Raw genomic sequence first — 24,725 nt, forward strand, 5'->3', positions numbered from 1 at the left:
ATACCCCTCTAGAGAACTTTAGTTTCTAGCGTTGTTTCATTTTCTATTAGTTTATGTGACTGAACATTGGGATATAATGGTCTTTAACCCTGGTTCCAGTGTATGTAAAATGCATTAACAAAGTTTTGTGTTAGCCTCTCTCTAAGTAGGAAAACACTATTTCTTGTTTTGTTTTGTTTTTAGTATTTCTCAATTCTCTCCTATAGCATCACAAGTCAGCTATTAGTTCTTTAGGAGTTTCTGTAGTTTCCTGTTTTCTTGGGAGAGATTTCCTACTAAAATTCACGTGGATACAATTCTTGAAAATCTGTTCCTGAAGCTACCTGTGAATAACAATTACATCTCCATAAGGACTATCACAAAAGAAAGCCAAATGTTCCACTTGAAACCTTTCTGTCTTTTAATGTTTTTGACTGAATAGCTGTTGCTATAGATTTGTATTGATTTACTGCATTAATGCTAGTCCTGTTGTTGTCATACTCAGCACCAGAACAGTATGTGTCCACTTGGTTGCCAAGGAGCCTCTAACAAAGAACAAATTGAACTAGATCACTAACACAGATACAGACTGTAGCTCCCATGGCCCTCTGCTGTTTGTGTTGCATGCATTCTAACAACTTCCATGAAGTTCACAAATTGAGTTAAACTTATGGAGCTTGGTGAGGCTTGGGACAGCTTAAAGATTTCTGTCGTCATGACCTGCTGTAACAGCTGGAAATAAGCAGGTGTGCATTAATGTCTGATAAGTCTAGGTATGGGGACATGGAGCTGTTGTCAGGGAGCCCACAGTCAGAGAGGACTGATAATATGCAAAAATAGAAAAATATGGGGTCTCCATGCTTCAATTTCTATGAAAAAAAAAAAAAAGAAGCATACTACACCTATGTGTCTTACACCAAAAATGTGAGGAAAAATAAAAAATAAAGTCAAGAAGAGTATATTGTCAAGAATGCACTCCCATTGCTTGAAACACAGTTCTGCACATTGAATAAGCCATGTTCGTGGCACCTGCTGAAGTGAAATTACTTAGGTTGCATTTGTCTTTGAGGATAGGACTAGTATGATCTTTTCTTGGCATGTTCTCTACTTGCAGAATATTGAGAAATGTAATGAAAGTAGTTACGAGCAAAAGAGAGCGGTGCATTTCTCCTGGCTGCATGGGTGGTTATACTGGGTAGATCCATGGTGTTATTTGTCGTCTTGTAAGAAGCCTGCATGGCCTCTACCTAATGAGCTGGAAGTGGTCACTAGGTGTGGTGAGCAAGGTACTGTACTCAAAGCTATTTTGTTGGGGGACAAGTGGTACTTTGATGGCCAAGCTGAAGTAAAAGCTCCTGGAGCCTGTTGACACCAGAAATGTCCCAGTGTGGTACAGCTCCCCCCCTTCCCTCAAACCACCCTGAGAAAAAGCAAACCCAACCCTAAAACTTGTGAAGAGAACGGAAAAAAGAAGCATATTCCTTTTCTTAATGAATGTCGCATGGGTTTTTCTTCAGCGAAGATAAAATAAATAAAAACTCAATCCAAAGAATATATAGTATGTTCAGTTTTAATCTTTCTTTTTTGTTTGCTTCTCCAAAGATTTTCTGTTACTTAAAAATACAGTTAAAGTCCTAACCATTCTCCTAAATGTAACAAGGTAAATCTGCTTTCCCATGGTTTTTTTTAAGCTCATATTATTGATTATTAAATATGAAAATAACTTTTCTCCTTTGGTGATCTGCAGTTAGTCACACTGTCATATTGTCCTGAAAATGACTGTGTAGCTGTAACGTAGAGACTTCCTTGCAAACATTGCCCTTAAAGGAAGTATTCATCCTCTGGAATGAAATGTTATCCTGGGATGGCCAAAATCTAAAATGCTCAAAGCAGCTGCAATGCGTATGGCACTAGCTGAAGAAAGCAGTCAGTTCTGTCTGTCTTCAGAAAGAGAGCTGGAACAGTGCAAGGAAATCCCATTCTCCAGTATGTTGAGTGTTCCTGAATGTAACTGGGTAAGAGCTGAAGAAACCAATTCAAATTGAAATCTTCTGACTGAAACTATGAATGCTAACCATACATGAATATTTTGAAGGTATGTTATGCTTTAAACAATTGTGGGAATATTCACTCTGAGATGTTCAAACTGAAATTTAAATGTTTCTAAAAAAGTGATACTGGAAAGAGCCATTTCTTGAACTGTTCCATTTTGTTATAGAAATGAAAACTGTGAAGGGTCTTGGAAGTCTTGTGCTCCAAACACAGCTCTACAAAGAGGGAATTTCTGCAGATGTGTTCATATATGTGTGCAAGCTTCCCTTTTTCTTTATAGCACATTGTATCAGCCATGGGCATCCTGGACTAGAATGTCATACTGGGCTGAATAAATAGATTTAGTAGAGAAACTTGGATCGCAGAATCAGTAGACTGCATGTAAGAAATGCAGTATCCTTCCCTAAGAGTTAACCTTTGGGGTACTCTGAAGGAGGAAGGGGAAAAATGTGTTAGTCCAGGTGAGTTTGTCATGTCTTTCACTGGATAGAATGACCCAGGAGTTGTTCAATTCTGTGAGCATTTCTGTGCTCTGTATTTTACCTTCATATAGGACAACGTAGGCATAGCAAGAATTCCTCCAGGCGTTCCTTCCTGACTCGCAGTGTTGAATGTAAACATACTCCAGAAAAAAAACACCCTCACAGGCACTTAAGAAGAGATTCCTCCTGAAAGTCCTCCATATAACTTATCAAGTGTCCTTCCAGTGTTGTGTTAAAACCACAGGATTGCTGATAATCCATCCTAATGTTTTCTTTAAGTGTTTTTAAAATGTGAATCTTCATAGTTTAATCTTACAGTTCTTTAGGATTTTTGTAATTTAGGCCATGAATTCATTTTATATAGGATTGTTGGTTAATGTACGAAGGAGGAGGAGAGAATATTCTGTATTCACATATAATTAAGGAGTCAGTGGTTAGAGGGAATACTTGATACAAAACCAAAACAGAATAAAAGCCCGGAACCTTGAATGAGGTGAGAATTATTCATTGCAAGAGAGAATTCAGGAGGTATAGAAGGATCAGAGCCAACATTAAAACATGAGCAGGAGGCAGGAGGCTGCTGGCACCGGACCAGTACACATATCGATCATTCAGAAACTGAGCAGGCCGAAAGTTTTCAGACATGAGTGTTGAGTTCGTCCCTCCGAAGTGAACTGATGAGAACTGGGAAACCTGCAGACATCGGAAAAAGAAAATTGTAAAATCCTTTTTTTTTTTTTTGTGGAACACTGGGAATTATAAGCTTTTATAGCCACAGTGCCTTATTCTGTGGCGTTGTTTTGATCTGTATGGATGTGCTGAACCTTACAGGAAGCACTGTGCTGGAGGCTACTGCCAGAGGTGACCCACTGATTTCAGAGTCGGAAATCACATGGGCTTCCTGTGTGAGCTGAATGCTTTTTGTCCAGCCCAAGGACTTGGTTAGATCAGACCTTGTGACACACACGTTCTGTCCTTGTCTGTCACATCACAGGGATACAACGTAAGAGGATTAGGTTTATGTGACTCATTTCTTTGTTTGCTTAGAAACTGGCGCAGGATTGAGATGCTCAGCCCTGTGTGCTGTGCTACGTATTGAGGCCGAGCCTTGCTCTTTGGGTAAAATGATTGAATACACTGCAAATAACAAGCAAAAATGAAGGTGCTGACTCTTGCCCAACTAGTATTTGCTGAGATTCCATTCCAGGACATCTTGATTGTTTTAATCATACACTCTGTCAGCTGAGCAACATGCATTTTGGAGACAGTCGTGACTTGGTCTCCTGTTCCTCTTTTTTGAGAGTTGATTTAAGAGAGCTCTCTTAAAGAGCTCTCTTAAGTGATGCTGTCAAGTCTGGCATTAGGAGAGTGTATGGATTTAACCTAATGCTGACATGTGTCTGTTTGTCATAGCAACAAAACCTTGGAAGCTTTTTTACACCAGACAGCAGTGGGCACGGCAGGCTCCCCAGGGCAGGGGCACAGCCCCAAGCTGCCAGAGCTCATGGAGCTGGTCCCTTCCAACTGGGAACATTCTTTGTTGTTCTGTTCTGTGATTCCATAAGCAGTGGAGCAACAGGCCTGGGTTAACTCATGCGAGGCAGGCAGGAAAATCATGGGAAGCAGATCTTTCAGAGCATCCCTCTGAGACTCACCTGCCATAAACTGAGTTTAATTGGCTTCTCAAACACTGTCCAGATGACCGTCTCGTGGCAGTCAGGAGTGGTGAGGGAGCCCTCGTACCGATAGTACCTTTCAAGTTCATGTGTTGGTGGGAGAAGAGAATTCAGTGGCAACGGCTCCATCTGTGATGACATGTCTAGGCAAACCAGGCAGAAATGCTGTTTTTAACAAGCACAGCTGAAGGTGTTGTTCATACATGCCTTCAAATGCACCTGCAGCTAATGCATGTGTAAGTTCTTGTCCCCAAGTGCTCTCCCCAGGCTTGCTGGCACAGCTGCCTGCAATGCATTGCTTGTGAAATGCATGACCACTGCCTGCAAAATCCCACAGAACTCAAAATATGAACACCTCTCATTATAAAAAACATTTGTTTTTTGTTAAAACATTCTTCTGCATGCTTTTCTTCTCACTTTGCTTTGTTCTGCAGAAACAGAAATACTCATTCTGGTGCTTAGGTGTTCTTCACCTGCAAATATCGAGAACTAGATTTTCTCCCACCTCCAATGCTCTGAGTTCTTGACAAACCAACCTTTATTCTTTGCCTGTGAATTTTCAGTAACAACCTCTACTATAACCAGGATGGGATTGGACCTTGAATTGTCATGTAGAATATATGCTCAAAGTAAATAGATGTGTGTATCAAACAAGCCAAGTTTCTTACCTTTCTGCAGAATATTATCTAATTCACTTATTAGAGTTGTATAGTTTTTATTTTCTTCATCAATCTGAAATGGAAACATTTTTATTCCAGATTATATATTCCTCAGCAAGTGGTTATTTTAAATGAATTGTGAATGTGGCAGTCAAGATTCACAAAGGTAACAGCAGCAAGTGGAATATAGAAAAGGATAAAGGAACCATGCTCTGGCATTGCATGTCCATAGAACTTTAGGAAGGTTTAGGTCTTGGAATAATGTAATATTGACATCGTGGTGCATGGGCCAACTTGCTATTAGATTGGAGAGAAAGAATTAGAATTTGGCCACCTACCTTTATAAAGAATGCTAGCACAGCTATACCATCTGCGTAGTTCTTTGCATCTGTTAAATCCAAAGCATCTTCTCTTATGTGGACAATATGAAGCTGTAACAAAACAGCTAAGTTAAAAGTTAAGGCCAATGATGTGCTTCCTTTCCTCTGCAGTTAGTTTTAAGTGTAGCCTGGCTGTTTCTCTGCACTATGGCTTTAGTAGAGCAAGAGCTGCTTCCCAACCCATGTACCAGAAGATAAGTGCTCTGTGGACTGCAGCAACCCTCCATTTTCAGGCTGTGCAGTGGAACAGTTGAACTTTTACTGTTTGACAGTGGGTGGTGATGTCCTTCCACCAACCCATGCGCACCAGCACTGGCAACTTGCCTTGACTTGGAGAGACTTTTATTTTTCTCAGGTAAAGAGATTAGTTCACTGTTGCAGTCCGGGAATGGAATACATAGTCTGAATAAACATATGAGTGTAATCAGACTATGCAGACTTGGAGGTAGTTCTCCCTAAAAGCTGCGTAACTCCAGATTTGCTATCAAAACTGTGCCCTTGTTACGTAAATTCAGCATGTTTTCCTTAGTGTTCTGATTAGTGAGCAATGTGTCACAGATTCTTTATTTCCACTTGTTGGTGATTCATAGGAAAACTGCCCAATACTTTTTCTCTCACAGTGTCATAAAAATACAAAGTATTTTAATTATGGCCCAAATCCACTGGTGGTCCCACCTACCTCCATAGCTTGTTTTTCACCATCTATGCTGTGTTCTGACCCAGGAAAGTAGAGCTGTTCCTCTTGGACTCCCCAGTGCAGATGGAATTCTACCGCCTTGTATCTTCTATTCAGACCTCCGCCTTCAATTGTAGGGTTCATGCTCAGTGTTACTTTAACTGGGGAAAATGAATAAATAGTTTCTAAAATGTTCACATCATACATTAATACACCGGAGAGATTGAAATTTACCCTGAGGTTCAGGTTTGATTTTTCATACCAAGTGTTCCACAAATTCAATTCTTCAGAAACTGAATTCTTAAAACATGCTGAGACAGATTGGAGATGAAAAGATGGAATATCACAGCCCGCTTTCTGGTAATATGAAGCAGCATTTGGGTGTTCCTCACCTATGGCACTGCACCTGGAGCTCCTGCTCCCTTTTCTAGCTGGGATTTGTTCTGAATTACTTGTTTATCCTCTTAATTGCTAGAGAACTGAGTTACTCATGACTTCATCTGCAGATGTAAGAAAATAAATTTGATAAATGCTGCTATAGACTACTCTGGGAAAGTGTTTTATAGACTTGTATGGCTTTCGTTTGTTTATCCTTCAGAGAGTTATCTGTTGCATTTTGAAGAAAGCAGGGTAATAGATTGTCTTTTCTTGTTTGAGTAGGGGATGGTTCACTGCCATTACAACCCAGGGATTCGAGGTGCACATCTCATTTGGTCGATCCTGTACTTCTTCACAGTGCCCCCTGTCAATGTGCAAAATCTTGTCTGCACTGTAACATTTATTTTAGACGCTATTATTTAAATTGGACCTGATTCTGCTTTAATTTAGATTGGTGCTACTACTTAAGACAAAGCATTAAATCATTTTATCTATTTAATGTGAGGATCAATTATCTGCTAAATAGCAAAATAAAATTACCCCAGAAAATATATTTTCTATCTGTAAGTGGCCATCGCCTGTGTAAAGCACACGGTGTGCCTGAGACATCCAGTGTGTGCTTAGAAATCTGGCTTGTGAGGGTCTCTACGTGAAAGCCGGTACTTTTATTTTTCCATGAGGAAGATGGATTAAAGCCCTGGAGATTTCACTTCAGTTCTGAGTTCCAGATGAACTGGAAGCTTCTGTGAGTCACTCAGTTACTTTTCTGTTTTATCTTTACGTGGATGTTAATGTATCTTTGTTGGCTTGGTTTATTTAGATTGTAGGACCTTTGAGACACTGACCTTTACTGTCTGCACATCACTGAACATAATGATAGTCTAATCTCATGTAGAGCTTTTAATTGCTCCTGCAATTTAAGCAATAGCAGTTTCAGTGTTGTTCTCACAGCACAGGAATTGGCTGCACACAAAGGAAAGAAATTTTGAAAGCCCAGATATAACTGTAATTCTTTTGCTTGTTTGAAAACAATGGCAGTTCTGAACAATTGCTTTTAATATTAATTTTTATGTAAAAGACTTACTATGCACAGTGACTGTAATATGGACTCTAAAATGTCATAATATGAGATTCATTAACCTGCATATTAGTGAAAAATCAATCATGGATTTTTCTTATTGTTTGTCAAAACACTGATGATCTGAATGAGGATCTGCAGTGGTGAAAACTTGTCCAGCTGTCTGTGTACTACCTCTCCATCTTAGCTGAGGAATGTATTTAAAGCCCTCAGCTTCCCCTTCTGAGAATTCAGCCATTAAAACAACACATCTAAGATTTCAAGAATACCAATGGATAACTTTAAAAAAACTATGTCTTGTTGCATTTTTTAATAGTAAGTTAGCATAATATGGCTGAAGTATCATCATTACTATTGCCTTGATTGAAAAGAGAAAGTCAATCAGTGTTGAGCTTCTATTCCTGGGATTATGATTTATTGAGTTGCTGTTCACAGACTCGTTTACTGAATCAGTAAAGAGCTGATCGACAGCCCCACGTTGTATTACTTCCTCATTTGGAAAAAATAAAGCCCATATTGAAGTCTGAAAGGATTTCTGCTCATTATTTACAGAACTAGCAAGACACAGCATCGCACGCCAGGGGTTGAATGAGTCTCCCAGGTTGTATTGTTCAGCAAAATCCTTCCTTACACAGAACAAGTGTTAGAGAGGGCAAGCCCAGCAGTGAAGGACATAAGTTTATTCAGCAAATGTCACGTATCTCTGCAAAGTCTGTTACCCCTGTGCCTCTTGGTTCTAGATGGTGTTATCTGACTTAGAGGTTCCCTGGCTGTCTCAAGCTTAGTTCTGTATGACACATCACATTTCTGTTGCGGTGCTCAAGGACTGTGTTCAGGATCCAGAGATCAGACAACAAAGTTCCCACAAAGCCTTGGTTCAGGTTTTCTGAAAGTTTTGTTTCTGAAATAGGAGTGTGCTAGCTCCTTTCTTTCCAGTAAGTGAAAGCAGTGGTAGGTAACAGCTTGCTCAGAACATGGAAGGAGGGAAAGGAGACGCAGTGTGAAGATGCAAATAAGTTCCATCATAACGTATTTGACAGTACTTGCCTGTATGTCCATTGTTTTCTATTGTCCATTTTGAGGTCTCTTTCACATCATAATTTTCAAAATACAGTGGCGTCAGGCTCTTGTCATAAATGACGTTTTTGGTGACAATATTGATGGGTGACTGTTTGCTTCCTTTGCAGTTGGCATCTACTACATGCCAGCGTCGAGGGTCTATTTAAAAACGAAGAAAATATTATTTTTCTGTAGGCTGAAATCCTTGATAAAACCAGAACACCCACCAGCTAATGCACACTTGCTTGGGAATCTGGAAACATTTTTTTATAAAAAGAAAGAAAGGTCTTTGGGTAGTGGAAATTTAATAAAGGAGTTTTCTTAGTGTGTAGTTGTTGTATTCTAAGAAATGTTAATACACTTAAACATTGTTAACTAAAATAGGAAAATAAGAACATAGACATGGCTGTAAAGTTGAATTATACTATTGTTGTGATTAGCTGGCTGACTGGAGAATAAAAATAAATAAAAGAGTTGTGGTGATGGGGATGTTGGGATTGAAATGCTGTTTCCAGCACAGCCAGGCTTGGGAAGGGCATCGCTGGGCACAGTGTTGAGCAATGGAGCAGGCAGCCAGCATGGGTACTGCTGGTAAAACAAAGGCTGCAGCTGTAAGAAGATCAGGGTTTCTCATAACTCTGTCCTCAAGAATTTAAATGCTTGTCTATATCAGACTTGCTGGGATGGTTACCTCTCCGTTGTGTTTTTGTATTTGTAGCTTTATCCTTGCCTGGTACAAAATGAATAGAGCAAATACTGACATTTTTAAAATGCCCTCGTTAGGCACCGTATTCAGCACTTGTGGTTACTTGTAGTGTGATACACAGCATTGCATGCAGCTGTGTGCATCCTGCCCTTTGCAAAGCAGAAGGGCCCAAACACCAACGTGACCAGAGAAACAAATTGTTGAGCAGTACCTTCACAGCTTGGCTCTTCGTTCTTCTGCGACAGATAGCACCAATGTTGTCCAACTAAGAAACAAACAAACAATATGGTCAGACATTCAGAATTAGATGAGTGAAAAACTGTACCAATTGCCCCTCCAAAAAGCAGATGTGGAACGGGTTTGGAACTTGCTGTCCTTGGGGAGTGATGAGGTTATGACTGGCCGTGCAGCTTTGACATCTGCTTGGTCTGCTTAATTTTATTAGAATCAGAAATCTCATGTTTCGTATATATAAATAACAACCGGGACAAGGTGAGTGCTTTGCTTGTAAATAAACCTATATCTTGTTGCTAGACATTTCTTAGCAATATAGAATGCACACCCAGGTTATCCTGGTTCTAGTATCAAATACTTCAGAAGACTGTGAAAATTATAGCAACCCTGTCCTCTTTCTAGATCTCCTTCTGGTCCTACATGAATCAGTCTACACCTGTTAATACTCCTTCACAAAACTGTGGTAGCATGAAATAGTAGACCTGTAGATGAGCTGCAGTTCTAAACAATGTGGTTTTGATACCTTGGCTTAAGGGAAGGTTCTAATCTGAATTTGTGTAGTGTTAACGTAAATAATGTCTTATCTGTACTTGTCATTGTTTCATTTACTTGGAAATTAACTCACTCAGGATGTCTTACCTCACTCTTTGCACAGTGCTGCACAAGATACCTTGTGCAATAAAAAGTTTTAAGTAACAAAGGGTCTCATTTTTAGTAGGAAATGAAGCATCCTCATTCTAATTCAGCTGTGATCCCCCAGAGAAGGTTGCAGAATTTTTCAGTGGAAAGCCTTTTCCTTTAGCAGGAGAAATGTGAAATTCAAAGGAACTGAACTGATGTAATTTAACTATGAGTTCATCTACTCAGGAAATTAAGGACTTTTTTGTTTATAGCCCCATGTTTCAATGGTTATTTATGACAGTAGTGAATTTTAAATGGATTTTAATGGAAATAGTTTCTCTTTGCCTATCTAACTGTGATCAATAACAATTCCAAACTTCTTATAATCATTTGTATCAGACTAATCCATTTATAGAAATTGTTATGGAATCCCATGTGTCATTTGACTGCTAATTACCATGATCTGTGACACATCTGCTGGAAGGCTCTTAGCTGCTTTCAACACTTAACATCAATAACATCACAGTGCCATCTTTCTTTTAAGTTGTTAGGAAAAGTTATACGTAGAACCTCAACCAGCTGCAATAGAATAAGAAGGAAGCTTGGGGGAGCATTGTTGCAATGAATTTAAGGTTGAAAAAAATGATACTGTTTTAGTTCATTTCTCACAAAAACTTAAATTTATGCTGGAAACTACAAATAATGTTGGCTCATTCTAGTTAAGAAACGTTTATTAACATTAAGAGGAAAAGTAAGCAAGGAATACGACATTCATGCTGTTAGAACAGCAGTGGTTTTACATTGTCACTCCGTCAATATTTAGTAATTATCAAAAACTTTGTTGAATCAAATTTTTACCTTCTGGCACACTTCTGAACATCTACAAAGCTTGGCTTTAAAGCCTGCCATTTCTAAAAGTGGTTGCTGCATTATTTCAGGCCTGTGTGTACAAGGCAGTGGGCAGACCTTCAGCAGTGCTGAGCAATTCCTTATCTCCACTAGGAAACAGCAGAACCCAACATTCCAGGTGCAGAATGTCACCGAGCACCTTAACCAATATTTTAATCAATAAATGCTTAGCAAACAGTGGGTAAGCCAAGCTTCACAGAGCTTGATTATGTTTCAAGCGGGTTAAAGTTTGCATAGGTAAATGACTGCAGACATTTTTAGAAACTGCTTTGGCTCAGTGGCTATCTTGTTAAAGCATCTGCACATGCAGGCATGGCACACTGGGACTGGGGTGGGCTTTCTCTACAAGTTATATACACATAAACCCTCAGGTGGTGCACTGTGGGAATGATCTGGCTGCGGATGTTTAAAGGTAGTAAGATGTTTGCATGCAGGGCTAGCTGTGTGCAAAGACTTGACTCAGACTTTTTGGGATGTGAGTTAGACCAAAGAGGAAAGCTGTTGGGTGAAAAATCAAGATCATATGAGGTACTGTAAATTCTTGAAACAAAGTTTACTGTTCTGGGTTTGTACGAACATGATTGTGACTTGGACATCACAGCACCACTGCAATGCAAATGAAAATTTACGGTCAGTCTGATTCACCACTAGGAGAAAGTGCACTGAGTGCATTGTTCACTGGCTGCAAGGCTGTGGAGTTTTGGGTTGTGACCACAGCAGGATGAAAATCAAAGACCACCATGGGAAGCACCGAGTAAAGGAACTGCCATCATATGGAATCATCAGTGCTCCTAATCCTGTGCCTCTGTTTCAGAGGAGTGAAATGGGGTAAGCAGTGGAGCCCTTCATTGCTGGGACTGAGTCCAACCCCTCTCAAGTGAAGTGACCACCAAACTTACTGCCAGCTGGCAGGAATTTGGCAGGTTCTCTCAGATACGCTTGCGAGTTTCAGCCACATCTTAGTGGACTGGCATACAGACACTAAGAATCACACACAACAAATTGCAGAGAAAAAGAAAATAAATCCAGCCCACCAGTGGTCTGATGCCTCACATGCAGCACCCATGAGAATTCTCCTTACTCCTGTTGAATGAAACCTACACCAAACAACCAGCATCTAATTGTTGCAGACTTTCCACAAAACTCATAACCTCTACAAACTAACAAGTCTTTTTCTGTCACGTAGTTCTCACAGCTGTGGTTTAGAAAGCCGGATTGCATCAGGGAAATAGAACAGAATATCAACTCAACAATTCATAGGAAAAAGGCCCTTAAAGCTGTTAAACCATAAACAATGAGCTAATTAAACACTGCGGAACGCAGCGAACAATGAATTAATGTTTCTTGTGAATGAGACATTGGCAATAATGTGCCATTAGATAACAGGATGTTTGCATAGATACAGCTCAGGAAAGGCCATACTGCCATACTCCGTGTCACTTACAAGGAAAATTTGTATTTGGATTTTCTTTGAATCAGATGTGGTTCTTCCCTACGTCTTTGGGCCTTGCATTTACAATGGTCCTTCTTTCCCCCTGGACTTTGTTTCTGAAGCAAATAGGAAAGATACTGGTCACATTCGGTCTGTTGTCTGTGCTCTGAGGTATGATTATGCCCTAAGGTATGTTGTCTAGTCTAGTTTTGATTGTCTAGGTGGCTCCTGCCACTTCCTGCAGGAGACTTTTCCACAGTCTATTAGAATTCACTGTCAGGAAATGTTTCCTGTTTAAAAGCTTACATTTTCCACTTGCTTATCTGCATCCCATCACTCCTAGAAATATCACTGAACCACCCTAAACAATTCTTTTCCCTCCCTGGTGTTTACAACATTCAGATAGCTCCTTCATAATCTGCAATTCCTGCCCTTGCTGCATCCATCCTTTGTCCCATCCCATGACAACCTGCCCTTCACCTTTCTGCTTCAGAGTCTGTCCCGCTCTCTTTCTCTGAAGCTTCTTTCTGACATTCCTCTGACCCCACTCCTCTTCCGCCCAAACCTCAGCTCCCCTGTTTTCTTTCATGTTGTTTACCTTATTACCTGGAACAATACAGAGGATATTTTGTGGGGGCTTTGTGATTTTGCAATTGAGGTGCTGAAACCATTGCTGTACTATCAGCGGCGCTGCAGGATGTCGCAGATCATTCTCATAGATTTCATTAGCTTGTGAGTTAAGCCATGAGCATCCGTGCTTAGGACAGCATTAGATACTAACCAGGATTTCCAACAGCTCCTTGTATTACTGACATTAACTTGAGACAGTGCTGCTGTTGTCTTTGGCAGTACCATGACACAGTGTACATACTCATGCTCACCTGTGCACTTGGACTTAAAATTGCTGTGTCGTCATCCAGTTCTGGCTCTTACGCTGTGTTATGGACTCTCAACTTATGTTACAATGCACCATATAAGAGTTGTTACCCTGACTTCACTGAGTTTTACTTTACAGCAGGGCTGAACTGGGCTGAAGGCCTCCTCTTCCTTCGCAGGCAGTTAAATTTAGGGAGTCTGTCTTGGCAAGTAAGCAGCCCTACTTATCTCTGCTTCTTCCTTGTCAAATTTACAACTGATTTCCTGACCAAAGCTGTTTCTTGGCACCAAAACAGCTGCAAAACAATACAATTACGCATTGTTTTCATTTTATTGTAAATGTTTTCAATTGTTTTAGCTATCAAGCCTAGCTTGGAAGCCAGAGGAAAAAATTCCTTCAGTTGAGAACTCCCTCTTCTGTTCACTTACGCAGCTGGATGGAAGAGGACAGTGCTACTGGCTGGAAGCCAGAACGTCAGCAGTTGCTAATGTGCCATTGTGTGATGTAGGAAAAGACCCTTCAGCTCTTTGGACAATGGTCAGACTGCCTGAATTCCATCAAAGTTCCCCACTTGGTCCTGCTTGTTCCCACTTTCTGCCCCACCTGGACCTGCTTGGAAGCCTGCATCTCTGACTGCAGGGAGGCTGGTTAGCTGAAAATTGCTCTCTTAATTTGCCTGTCTTCAGAAGAAAGTTAATTAAACCATTTTTAACCTTTGAATAAAGTGCTTGGCAATTTAATAAGCGTCTGACTGCTAGCTGTTTCTACGAAACATACTTCATCTCTTGAAATAACCTTTATGCCGCTAACAGCCGAAGTACCGAGGCAGTAAGAATACCTCTGTCGCTCTTTGTAATCCCTCCTCTCTCTCTTTCACTGACTGGCTCTTTTGTTTGCCCCTTAAGATCTCTTCACCCTCTTTCAGCCGTGTCCTCTGACAACCCCTTGTTCCCGAGATGCTCAGCTGATAGCGCTCCTGCCTCGCAGGGAGCCCGGGCTGCCCTCAATGCCGCAGCTCCCCTGGCTGCGGGTGTCCGCCTGAGTCAGGTCCGTGCAGCCGAGGGAAGGCTGGCCTTTTCTATGAAATTACGAGTGCTGGTTTTGCACTCGGTGTATTTTTAGCTTTGGTTTGTGTTGGGACAGGAGTATTTTTAGCTGGCTTTGAGAAACGTATTATCTTTAGTACAAAAGAGCAAGCAACTTAAGTGCAAGCGGAATCTAAGTCTGTCTTTCTAATTAATGACTTGCTAAACACAAACCAAGCATGTATATATCTGTCTTTGTATATGTTTTTAGGTATTACTCATTCTCAGGAAGTTCTCATCAACCACTCTGACAGGCAAAATCAGTTCCAAATGTTTACATCTATCTCTAGCGTTATTAAAACAAATGCTAGTAATCGTTCATCTCTCTTCTATTCATTTTTACTTGGAAGTTGTATTTTTCATAATGTTATGCACCCATATGTATGTGTGTAGGTATTGCTTTCCAGTCCATTACAGGGACTTAGGCTCAAAGATAAACTTTAGTATGGTAATGAGGGGACTGCATCTGATTTGAGCACAGCATTTATAACTTGCACATGTGTACATAAATCACGTGCTCAATGATGTCTTACTCTGCAATGCATATAAGCTAAAGAGGATTATAGAGATTGAGAGGTTCTAAGTTTACTTTATAAATACTTGTAAATGACTTCCTTTGTGTCACATAGTGAGGAAGATAATTTTAGCTCTGACCTGTGATACTGTTGTAACTTCTGTCATACATGTATATCCTCATAAATCTCCTATATCAAAAAAGGAAGCTGACTTTTAGCAAGAATAGAGTATCCAGGGCTAAGGTGATAGCTTCTGTGGGGAAATTTGCTTTGCTTTGTTTAAACAAAGCAGTGCCAAACAAAATCCAAGCAATATCTTCTTGAGTATTTTAAAAATTTAATTCAAACAAATTGCTATCTGGTTTTACAGCCCTTCCTCTAATGTTCTATGCTGGATTTCTACTGACTGTTCCTGCAGCTAGGTGTTAGTAACTAACCACTGACCATTCCATGTGCTCTGCACCCTGTTAACAAAGCATCACCTACAGTGCCACAAACTGAGGGGAAAAAATATATTTGTATGGAGATGGACATAGAGATGAAGAACTGAGCCTCGCATTGTGTCTTAAAGACCTTGAGGTTTATGCTGGTTGTTTGAACAGCTAAGAGGAAGCTATGAAAGTGCTTATCTGCTTCCAGTTTTCAAAATCCAACTGTAAAATTTATAACAAGTCATGATTCCAGTTTTAAGTACCACTGCACAACGTGCATCATGTAAATGTTAATCCAATGCTTTTTGCTGTAGGAGAAAGACAAATAATTTATAAGCTGAAGTAACGTTACTTGTCACCTATGAATACCTCCTGTGTACATTTTCTGTAATGTTCCTTTCTTTCCCACAGAACTGAAGTGAATGGCAGCATGAACGTACCTGGCTTGAATGCTGAGAAGGATGAGGTGATGCAGCACATTGCAATTTTGTATGAGGATCAGCTGAACAGTGAGTACAAATTGATAACAATGTGGTGTTCTCACAAGGTGATCTTTAAATTGAGCTTTGATGACGCGACTGGGTCCAGTGTGCGTACAGAAAGCTGCCCACTCATTACATGTCACCAGAAACAGGCTGCTATCTGCTGACCAATGGTTTTTGAACTTGGAGCTGTGATGCCCTTGGATGCACCAACGTAGTAAAACATCTGTCTGCTCAAGAGCATCAACTCCTACTGTCTTAGGCACAACACAAATACGACGAAGCACAATTCATGTCACCTGGGCAGTCATTCAGAGCTACATGCTACATGCAATGGCTGCTCAGCAGTTCAGGGTGAAGGGGCAGGTTTTGGTTTTATGTGCAGCAGAGCCAGCAGAGGTCATCTTATAAACTTACTTGTGTAATTCTTAAAGTGAAAGTCAGGATCTGCAGATGAATTTAAATTACAAGACGTGACTAAACAGTGCATGCTCTTGATCAACTTCACACATCGACTAACTTGACGAGAATCAAAGCATTCCTGTTCTGACATAATTGATTCCTATGTGTAATGTGGATGTGTTTGGATACTATAGCAGGCTCGCTACAGAAATGAACAAAGGTAAAAGCATTTCAAATTTCATTCCATACACAGCTCTAATGCCTTTTAGCTGCCTTTCAGGAGCCCTCCAGCAATGTGCAGTGTCGTTTCATTGCCTGCTGAGCTTGGTTCCCTGTCTCCCCAAAATAAAACAGGCTGTTACAGCTAAATGAAGAGCCACTCTATCTCATCTGCTGCTCTAGCATAAGTGCTTTTCTGTCTTCTGCTGAGAGAATGAGAAAGCAGTTGTTACAATGCCATACCTCTTTGCACCTTTATCATAAGCTTTAGAAGGAAAGAAGTGCATTCTGAGATTACAGGACTTGCATCCTTGGTCATCCTGTATCCATTCTTCTCACATCCATAAAACTCCTTCAGTTATAACCGAAATATGAAACCCACAAGGAGTATGGCAGTGGCTCATCATATCCTGAGCTGCACCTCTGTTGGCAGCAACAGTCCCTTTTATACAGCTAAAATGTAATTAACCCTGTATTTAATGGAAAAGTTTGTTAGTAGAATTTTCAGTGTTGAAGATATTGAGCACTTGGCGCTATTACTGGTTAGTCACAATGACAGAGCTAGAAAAACCTCTGCCTTCTGAAGGTTGCTCGTACAGTTGATCTAGCTGTGCAGACAGTCGGAGTGCAGAGCGCTATCAGTGGGTGTCTCCTGCTCTGAGTGCACATTCAGCAACTTGCGAAATGTGACCTCTTCTTCTTGTGTACAATGGATCTGACACGGGATACGCTGATAAATATGGACTATGGTAAATATTCACAGATAAGGCACCAATAATATTTCAGCAGCTTGAATGATTCTATGAAAAAAAGGAGAGAAGGAAGCCCTAAGACATATCTTGTATAACAATCATAACTTGAGTTCAAAAGTCTGTCTGTGCTGAGACTGCCAAGGTAACTTGTTGGAGATAATGTCAGGGTCCATGCCATTCCTCTTAAAGAAGTTTATTTTTCAGTGATGTGTGAAGCTGGCTCTAACACCAATACCAAACTTCTAGATGGAAATATTTTCCTCTCCACTACAATTGTTGTCCTCCGAATGGCACTGGACTGAATGTATCTTTAATAAAAGCTCTCTCTCAAAAAGTTTGGAAAGTTTCTGATGTAACATTGCAGATACTTTGCTTCACTTCTATTCATCTAATAGCAGTTCCAGAGGGTCATTGATCTCTGAGATGATTTGCTTCTGTGTGAAGTCACAGAGGGCTGTTAGCAACATATATTTTTTTAAAAAGTAAGTTCTATGCTAAGATACCAAGAGAGGTCAAGTTTGAAGCAACTTAACATACGAGCAGCTATTGACATTGGCCATGTAAGTGTGGTGAGTTTTGAGGCTGCCTGTAGTAAGGAAACAGCCTGGTACAGGCATGTTAAATGTATTGATAAGGGGGTAAGTCTCAAGGTAGTTCTGAAAAGTGACAAGAGCAGGAAAAAAAAAAAAGATACAGGAAAATATTATTTAGGCAGATGCTCAAAAGTCATAGCTTCTTAAAATGTCCAGCCTTTAAGGTAGCGTGTAATGTACCCTGTGAAGCTTCTACCTCATGAAAAGATTTGGAAAGGAAGGTGAGAAGAGAGCAAGTTTCTTGAGCATTAATGTCTGTGCCATTAATTCTACACTCAGAAAAGAAATGGAAATTGTAACAGTTTGTGGGGAAAAAAAGAACAAAATGTATTACATGCATTCCCTGTGTTGATTCTTTCTGTTAAAATACTAATTGCTAGTGTTAATTTAATAATACCTATATGGGTTTTCTAAGTGGTCTTCTAAGATTCTGTAATAAATGCCTTAACAGAACAGTAAATTTAGCAAAATATTAATTAATCAGTTATAGATTTCTATCAAGCAAATAGTTGTAGACTTTGGAAGAGCAAAGGTTCTTTTTGCTGTTTTGTACCTGTACTACATTTGGAAGCCTCTGGAGACAGAAGAGCTACAAAATACAGACTGAAGAAGAGAGAACTGTGAGGTATGGAGCTGGAAAAGGCAAGCTACTGGTTATGGAGCATTTAGAACAAAGAAATAAAATGTGAGGAACACCATCATTACCCCAGTGCTTATGCAGTGCTTAAGGCTGTATCTGAGTACCTGAACCCTCTGTTACTTTAAGTCTGGAAACTGAATCTTGAGCTGCTTTAAAACCAGGTCCCTTTAATGGGCTCTTGGTGCAGTGCTTCCCTCTGATACCTCTGATAATACTGTATCTTTTTTTTTCCCTTAATGCAGTCCTGTCTATTTTAGTGCAAACAATAGACCCTTCATTATATTAAGGACTGCAGTGTTTATTTTTAATTTTGAGACTGTGTGCTGATATTTACATAGGAAAGGGTATTTATTCAATGTTATAGTGCTGCTGATTTAATAGAAGCATAAAAATATCTCCTTTTTTCAATACTAATTATAGATTGCTATTTAATCTAGTCATTGTAAGTGCACAGTGCACTTATGTACATAGTGCATAGAGTGCAAAAATAGATGGATCTGCTGGGCTAATGCAGCAAAAGACATATTGCTCCTTCTCAGTAGGCAACTATAAGAATTTGATCTTATAAATGACAAAGCAATATGAGTAGAAATCTAAAATAAGCCATTTGAAGTTTTAAGAAATACATTATTTTACTTGTTTATTTTTTGCATATACGTACAAATAACCACAGAGATCAAGCCAAACCCCAGTGATTTTTCTTGGAGGAGGAAGGTAACTAGAATTTCTAAAGATGAAAAAAAATCAACACTCATTATTCATGAGAGAAACCTGTATTTGATATTTTCCCACAAATGAAAAAGGCAGAGAAATAGATAAAACATTCATTTTTTCATATAGAAGAAGTAGAGAGTTTGCCCTGTAAGCTCCAATGCTCAGAAACAAATAATAAATAAGAGTAACCTTGGTATATGGGGTTAGAAATAACAGAGAAGGACTTACCTACTACCTCTGTCTTGAGAATGTGCAGAGAGAACAGAACAAGGAACAGCAATTCCATTATCTATTTTAAATAGGCTCAGTGTTGAAACCAGAATTGATTAGACTTCTTAGTATGTGATCATATTTCTGCTCTCAGTTTTATACTGGAATAAGTAGTCCTGGACAGACCTGAAAGCCATAGCCAGGAAGGTGAACTCCTCCCCCTTGTAATTTCCCCAGATTTACTCTACTCACGGTCTGCCTAAATTCATTTCTCCAAAATGAATGGCAAAAGGAATACAGCTTTCTAGCACTGAACAAGTATCCTGCAGTGAACAGCTAAGACTTTGCAGCCTATGCACATCTAGTAACCTATTACTGAATGTTACATTTCTGTTTTTCTCTGACAGCCACGTGACTTTCAGAGTAATTGTGAATGTATGCATTAATGTTAGAGTCCTGTGTCAAAAAAATCACCCCCACTCCAACAGCACACAGCAACCCTTCAAACAGCAGGTTGGTGACACTGCAGGATGGGATTTCTGTGTGCAGTAACAGGAAGGGTTTAGTAGGTGGCATGCCAGCACTTTCCTTACATTGACTTTGCATTTAGTGGATTAATAGAGACCATGCTTCTTTTTTCCTTTGCATACTTTTTCTTAATGTTCTTTTATATGTGTGTGTGTATATATATATGTACTATACATGTATGTACTATATATACATTACATGCCATAAGTACTCTGTTATACTATATCTAGTATTTTTTTTTTCTGTCCTCTTTTCCTATCTGAATGCTTTAATTCCAAGTGTCTGATTCAGTGCAATTCGGTCTTTATGTTCAACAAACAAAGGTGTGTACACAAGAGTGGCACTGCTACTTTTTGTTCTGCAGTTTCTGTTATACACACATTTTCTAATTTTCATTTGGGACTGGATTTTGACACAGCTGAGGAGGAAAACAAATCAGGGGATGCAAATTCTCCCATTCTTCCAAATGCTTCTCTCTCCATGGGTGTGCAACCCAAATCCTGGGTTGGGTGCAAGGAGAGCAGGACGCTTGACTCAGTGCCTCTCCAGGAAGGAGTGTAAAGGTTGTGGTGTGGCATTATGTTGACTGATCACTGCGGACCTTTATGCCTTTACCAAAAGCTGTGGGCTCTCAGGTGGAGGGCAAGGCCATTGTGGCGTTATATTGGGGTCAAATGGGATCAGGGCTGTAATAACAATGGGAAATCTGACAGCTGACTTATGAGCAGGACTTTATTCATAAAAAAGATAGCTATAAATAACATTCCAACAATGAAGATTTGCTGGTTAGTGTTTTTCCGTCTTGGATTAGATTAAAGCATGAACAGACAATGATTTGCCTAGCACATGGTGCTAAGATAAATAGCTACTGCAGTGATAAGAACAATAAGGGAATTCACTGCATTTTTGAGCTTCCTAGTTCAGCAATCTCTGTGGAGCTATCTAAGCAAGGTGCATGCTGAGCACGTAGAGTGGAGCGGGGCTGTGAGCATGGCAGTGTCAGGTGCCTGCCTTCAAGGGCACGTATCAGATGTTTTACACTTGGGCTTCTCTGGTTTCATATCCCGGGGGTGGTCTTCAGTCAGAGAGTTTAATCAAAGCTCTGTGATAAAGTTTTTCTCACTTTACTTGTGTTCAGCTTTCTGGAAGCTGAGAGTTCTTAGAAACACTCTGATTTGGGCTGAAATATCCAAGGGTTAAAAACGTTGTTCTTGAAATTCAGGATTCCAGGTTCTCATTATTTAAGTGCTAATAATTTGCACTGCAGTCATGTTCATTTGTGCTAGAAAGTGTGTTTAAACTCAGTGAAATATATTCCCTAACCATATGAAGTTTACAATCTAAATAATGAGGGCAGGCACAATCTTTTTATCTAACCAAACTTACCAGACACTTTGTTATCAGTTCCCTCTGACATCTTTGCACCACGAACATTTTTTGAAGGAATTGCAGTGCAGGTGGGTTTTCTATAAATGTCACAGGATGTTGGACCTAAATGCATGTAAGGATCCGTGTCAGAGAAGCAAAGAGCCAATGTTTTGCAGGATTCATAAAATTCAAGGTTTTTTTTTTTCAGGCAGTGTAGTTGCAGCTGTGTCTGTAGCTACAGGATAGATAAGAGCAGGAGAGAACATTAAAATCAGTGAAAATTGCACTTCATTTGTATCCGTGTTGTGGAGTATAGCTGCAGAGGTTTTGACTTATTTCCCTCAGTCTGGCTTATGAAATGTGTGAGATCCAACCTTAGCCTGCTACTACCAAGAGGGCTTCACAGGACATTCGGAGGGACTGACGTGACATCTAATGGAGCTTACATGTGCCTGAGCCAAATGACCCTACCATGTGCTGCAGAAAGGAAGTCTAGAGCTGCTCGTGGCCTCCCAGGCGAATGATTGCAGTTCCTCTGTACCCGGCAGCACGGAGAGGACAGGATGAGAGCAGGTTGGAGCTCAGTCTGTGTCCAAAACCAGGACAGTGGCACAGCATTTTGTGCTGGGGAGCTGGGCTGAACATATACTTGGAAAGAAAATCTAAGACTTGTGTAGGTGAGACTGACATGAGTCTGTCTCTCTCCAATTTGTAGGAGGGAGAGGAGGTTCTTTTAGTATATGTACATGGTGAGACCAAAACACAAGAGGTAAAATGTTAGCCCAACCAGTTTATTTTCCCTTGTTGCTCAGGGCTATGGGGAAGGGAAGACAGGCGATAGAAAAGCGATGGGAAATAAAAGCAAAGGGTCTTTGTAAAAAGTGGAAGGGAAACAACTATGCTATATGCTTCACTCATAAAAGAGAAGCAGGGAGGGAGTTGTGCATTGCATTGCCATTATTTTGTGTCTTGCAGTTAATGCTGTTTAACACATCTGAAACATTCAAACCCGATGATTGTCTTCACTTTGTGTTCATGGTGAGGGCCAAGAAAGCATATATACATATATATATATACATCATACAGTTTGAGTATGCAACTTTGAAGGTAGGACCAAATCAGCTGTACTGTGGTTATGCTATGGAGCTCTCATTTTCGTGACACGATGCAGCTTTTTCTGCTGTAGTGTCAGGTATAACTGAATTCTCAGGGCATAATCAGCATAAAGAGAATTGCAATTGCAGGGTGCTAAAGTGGAAGTGTATGTTGTCCAAGGGTTACTGTGCTGAGCTAAGAGTCTCAGTTTCGGAACTTAATTTCCTGTTTTGAAACCTCCTTTGGCATGTCTCAGCTGGGACCTGTTATTCTGAGGGCTGCCAAACACCACTGGTTCTTGCAGGTTCTGGGCATTTCTGTGACCACAACCTCGGTTGTGTGAAGGTAAATTTTCCAGAATGGCTGCTTTAAGTGAATGGTCCTTAAAAATTCAAGGCTTATCACGTCTCATTCTCTTCAGCATTTTCAGCATCTCCAGTAATATCTTCTCTGCAGGAATTATCTGAGGCTAATTGCTATCAAACTCATAGATTCTAGGAGGTGTCAATGAGAAAAGTATGCTATTGCTATTGCTACTGCTGGGATCTTTTTTGCAAAATAAAGTAATGCCATGTCTCATTCAAAACAAAATCAAAACAACAGCAGTTTGGATATTCAGATAAAGAAATTTAAAAACAATTATAGTATAACAAGAGCAGTGGAGAGGGTGAAATCAAGGTAAATGTTAATCAAATGCCTGCTAGTAGTAAGGCACAGCCAGTGTTTAAAGTTTTAGCCTAGGTTTACCTCTCTCCGTGCCATTCTTTCATGTGATCTTATGCAAATAATTTGTGATTTGTAACACACCTCACAGGTGTGTTGTGGGTGTAAGTATAATAAGATTATGAAGTTCTCAGAATACGTGATAAGAGTCACCTTGAGTGGACATTGTTATACGTGCGGGTTCGGTAGCACAGTCGCCTTCTACCTCACAAAGTGTTTGCTTTCAGTTGAAACTACTTTTCACCTATTCTTACAAGAGGTCAGACTTTATCAGAGTTGAGATGTACAGATCTGTGGAGTTTGTTTGTTTGTTCACTTTATATCGAAGCGGACTAAAAAAGTTTTTTCCATAATAATACTGTCTTCCATACTAATTTTATGCAGTTCTATTAGGGAATTTTATGCAGTTCTATCAGGGAATTAAAATTACAAAATGTTTTGTTAAGAGCCGTTTATATTTCTCAGTATTATTTTTAATCACATTCTGACTTCATACTTCATCATTGAACATCAACTTCTTAAACTAGAGACAAGTAGCATCTTCAGGAATAGGGCATTTTGGAGCCCAGCTTCATGGCTATGCATTTCTATTTCTAGGTTTTCAATTTCTAGGTTGTTTCTGAAAGATTTTTGAAGATGTCCTTTGTAACTAGCCTGCTGTCCATCACCGCCCTCAGCCCCCCTCCAGTTCACAAAGTCACAGAAAAAGTAATCGGGAGAGATGGGGAGTTCATGCAGATTGATCTGGTGTCCTCTGCCACCCCTGCCATCCATGCTGGACGTTACCTGCTGCTGCATTTGCTGTTACTAAAGGGAGCTGCTGACCTGTGGTGCTGGCACTGAGAAGATGACAGAAATAAGAGTCCTTGCTCAGCAGCAACCTCATACCAAGGGTGTGGCTGCCAAATCTGCACGAGGCATGGCACAGAGAATGCTTTGCTGTGACACTTGAGAAGAATAGTTCATAGGATATCAATAAATCAGCAGACGTGGTGAATCAGTTCTCAGCCCTCATTTCTATGTAATCTTTCTTTGGATTTCACTGTGACTATCTGAAATATTTTGCTTACCTGTGCAAAGCATTTCTAATATATATTAATTTTATAGTGCTAATTGCACATCAACCCTAGTATGTTCATAAACATCAACTTTAACAGGAAGGTTTTTTTCCTTTTTAAGCCAATCAGATTTGCACAGATTTATTGCCCTGTAAATTCTGTCAGAGCTATCAGATAGTTCACAGATTTACAGTATGAGAGCTGAACTTGCTGCTATGCTGTACAGATAACAGCAAAGAACGTGGAAAGCTCCGAGGCACTAGCTGAGCTACTTTGTAAATATCATAGTATAAAACTGTTACTAATAAAAGTCAATCTTTTGCTAGAATGCCAATAAAGAGTGGGGAAGGAGCACAAACCAACTACAATAACAACAACAAACTCTTACATGGAGCCTTGCAAATTAGTTGGGACTAACTTTGTAAGTGAAATGCCTTCACTTAGATGCTTTCACCAAGGGAAAGCTTGCAAGAACTCACTGCTCAATTGCAATTGAATGCCAGTCACAGCCAGAACATGTCGGAAAGGTCTCTCCATATGTAAGTGTCTCAAATAAAACATGGGCTCTCCCTGAGGTGTGCCACATCGAGCATTAAGAAACAAGAGCAGCCACTCCTGGGCAGAAAAAAAAAAAAAAAATCCACGTTATTTGTAATGACACACGAGTGTACTCACTGCTCCATTGCTAATGACACACGGGTGTACTCACTGC

At 40.0% G+C, this 24,725-nt stretch overlaps 2 protein-coding genes across 4 annotated transcripts in view; one reads left to right on the forward strand and one right to left on the reverse strand.

The window, feature by feature from the left end:
* LOC122184804 (lysophosphatidic acid receptor 1-B-like) overlaps positions 1-24,725 on the forward strand; it is a 38,079-nt gene that overhangs the window by 11,179 nt on the left and 2,175 nt on the right. Inside the window, exons 1-2 of one of the 3 annotated variants that reach the window (XM_042880038.1) lie at positions 7,011-7,027; positions 15,641-15,738. In XM_042880038.1, coding sequence (XP_042735972.1) covers positions 7,011-7,027; positions 15,641-15,738 — 115 coding nt within the window. Of the gene's footprint in view, positions 1-7,010; positions 7,028-13,767; positions 13,846-15,640; positions 15,739-24,725 lie in introns of those variants that run through there. The other 2 variants (XR_006180624.1, XR_006180625.1) reach the window with 2 other exon arrangements.
* Positions 1,548-19,543, reverse strand: CA4 (carbonic anhydrase 4). Its single transcript, XM_042880037.1, has 8 exons — positions 19,260-19,543; positions 9,337-9,390; positions 8,408-8,578; positions 5,908-6,065; positions 5,187-5,279; positions 4,858-4,921; positions 4,169-4,332; positions 1,548-3,206 (listed from the first exon to the last, which is right to left on the reverse strand). The coding sequence occupies exons 1-8, from the start codon at positions 19,315-19,317 to the stop codon at positions 3,018-3,020; spliced, it is 951 nt and encodes a 316-aa protein (XP_042735971.1). The 5' UTR covers positions 19,318-19,543; the 3' UTR covers positions 1,548-3,017.

This window comes from Lagopus leucura, unplaced genomic scaffold (assembly GCF_019238085.1).
Source record: "Lagopus leucura isolate 7727_CA_CO unplaced genomic scaffold, USGS_WTPT01 Super-Scaffold_100024, whole genome shotgun sequence".
In the NCBI taxonomy this organism is placed as follows: domain Eukaryota; kingdom Metazoa; phylum Chordata; class Aves; order Galliformes; family Phasianidae; genus Lagopus; species Lagopus leucura.

Bases quoted from the DNA above. Each gene is read 5' to 3' on its own strand.
- CA4 (XM_042880037.1), bottom strand. From the start codon at position 19,317: ATGGAATTGCTGTTCCTTGTTCTGTTCTCTCTGCACATTCTCAAGACA. The intron at 4,333-4,857 runs GTAAGAAACTTG...TGGTTTGCCTAG, and splicing joins AGATAATATTCTGCAGAAAG to ACATGTCATCACAGATGGAG. The intron at 3,207-4,168 runs GTGAGTCTCAGA...CGATGTCTGCAG, and splicing joins TTAAACTCAGTTTATGGCAG to GTTTCCCAGTTCTCATCAGT.